The sequence below is a fragment of the Copidosoma floridanum genome, unplaced genomic scaffold, assembly GCF_036245765.1.
Source record: "Copidosoma floridanum isolate Cflo_tuat_1 unplaced genomic scaffold, Cflo_Japanese_pri ptg000009l, whole genome shotgun sequence".
Taxonomy (NCBI): Eukaryota; Metazoa; Arthropoda; class Insecta; order Hymenoptera; family Encyrtidae; genus Copidosoma; species Copidosoma floridanum.
In genome coordinates, this window is record NW_028321886.1 from 5,549,369 (window position 1) to 5,551,013 (window position 1,645).

General features: G+C 45.1%; 1 protein-coding gene across 1 annotated transcript; it reads right to left on the reverse strand.

Annotated features, from left to right (window-relative positions):
- Positions 1 to 572: 572 nt before the first annotated feature.
- On the reverse strand, positions 573 to 1,307 carry LOC106635950 (pro-resilin-like). The gene is made up of 2 exons (XM_014348142.2): positions 1,185 to 1,307; positions 573 to 830 (listed from the first exon to the last, which is right to left on the reverse strand). Exons 1-2 carry the CDS (start codon positions 1,290 to 1,292, stop codon positions 573 to 575), a joined length of 366 nt encoding a protein of 121 aa, XP_014203628.2. The 5' UTR covers positions 1,293 to 1,307.
- Positions 1,308 to 1,645: the final 338 nt, after the last annotated feature.

A 1,645-nucleotide genomic window follows, 5' to 3' on the forward strand; every position in this document is an offset into this window, starting at 1 on the left:
TTATGCACCTGATCTTTTTTTTTTTTCCCCCCCAAAAGCTCGCTTGTCTGTTCGTTTATGAGTACGCGTCTGCCAGCCGGCCAATTTTTTTCACAATTACTTTTCGCTCGTCCTTTATCCAAGTGTGTGTTATTAACAGCTCGATAAAGTGTTATAATGCCCAGCGAGTTAAGAAACTGTCCGTGTGATAATCGGAGATAATCACTGGGATGGAAATTAGTCTTGGATGAAAGACAAGGTACAATATTTTTTTTTTTTTTTTTTTTTCTGGTCAAAGCTACGCGGTAAAGGTGTTGTTGTGTTTTTTTTCAATTATAATATATATTTACTTCGGGGACACAATACAATTTTGGAGTTGCTCAATAAGAGCATTGCAGTCGAGGTATACACGGCGTAGCAGCAGACTTTCAATTAGGAGAGGGAAAATAATGTTTGTTGGTGCAGGTGCTTCGATGAAAATGCGCTATACGTGGAGACGCTGAAAGAGAGAGGATAATGGATAGAGAGGGTCGCGCGATGAAAACACATAGACACACGCGTACACGATTCAGGATATTGGTTTTATTTTCGATTTATTTTTTCTTGTACTTGTATCCCTCGCCTCCGCCGCCGGGCGAGTGGGCGGGATAGCTGGCGGTGCCCTCGTACCGGATCATCGGTCGGTAGCCACCGCTGTCGGCCACGTACTCCACGTACTGCGTCCGTCCATCCGGAAGCAGGACGTGATAACTTCCGCTCGCCTCGTCGTCCTTGCGCATCTCCTTGTGGCCAAAGTCCAGCCCCGCCTGCGCGTCCTGCACCTCGTACGAGAACTCGTAGTTCACCGGATCCTGTTTTTCAACACACGTTATCATTGGTTACCCTTTTTTTTTTTTTTTTTTTTTTTTTTTTTTTTTTTTCCGACGCCTCAACTCATCGAACAAGTCGCACTTTCATTGTGCCGTTTTTAACATTCATCTCCTCGATCTGCATAATTACAGTCTCTCGTTGCTATAAATTTTATTTTTGTACAATAATTTAGCACGAGTTTTGCTCCGGTGTCAAAAATAACAAACGTCCGAGCGGGTAATGAACACACTCGCGTTCGCGGACCAACTCTTTGAGGTCGAACAAACGAGAGGATAAACTCGGGTTAATTGAAGGCACCGCGGGTAATATATCAAAAAGGTAAATGTGTCACATACCCCAGCCCATTCGTCCGGATGGCCGGCGTTTGGCGAGGGTCTCGAAGGAGGACCGCTCGGCGGTAGGTACGCCTGCCCTTGTGGCTCGGTCCGCATTTCGGCAAGCATCGTCAGTAGGAGCAGTGCCTGCGGTAGAAAATGACGATCAAACTTGAAGCCACTACTGCTCCTACGTATATTTCTGCCCCGAGATTCTCGAGCAAACGTTATGCACAGCATAGCTCTCTTGAATACCAAGCTTATTGAGAGAGACGAGTGTACAAGTCACGAGGGTTTGGCAAATTGTTCGGGAAAACGCGCGCGAGATGCGTCATGCGCATCGTATAACATCAGAGGGACTTTACGGCGGGTTTGGTGAAAAATAAATTCAAAAATGTTGGGATTCTTACTTGTTGGGGCCTTAATGTGCATTTCGTATTATTTATGAAAAAACCGATCTAGTTTTTAATAATCATCAGAAA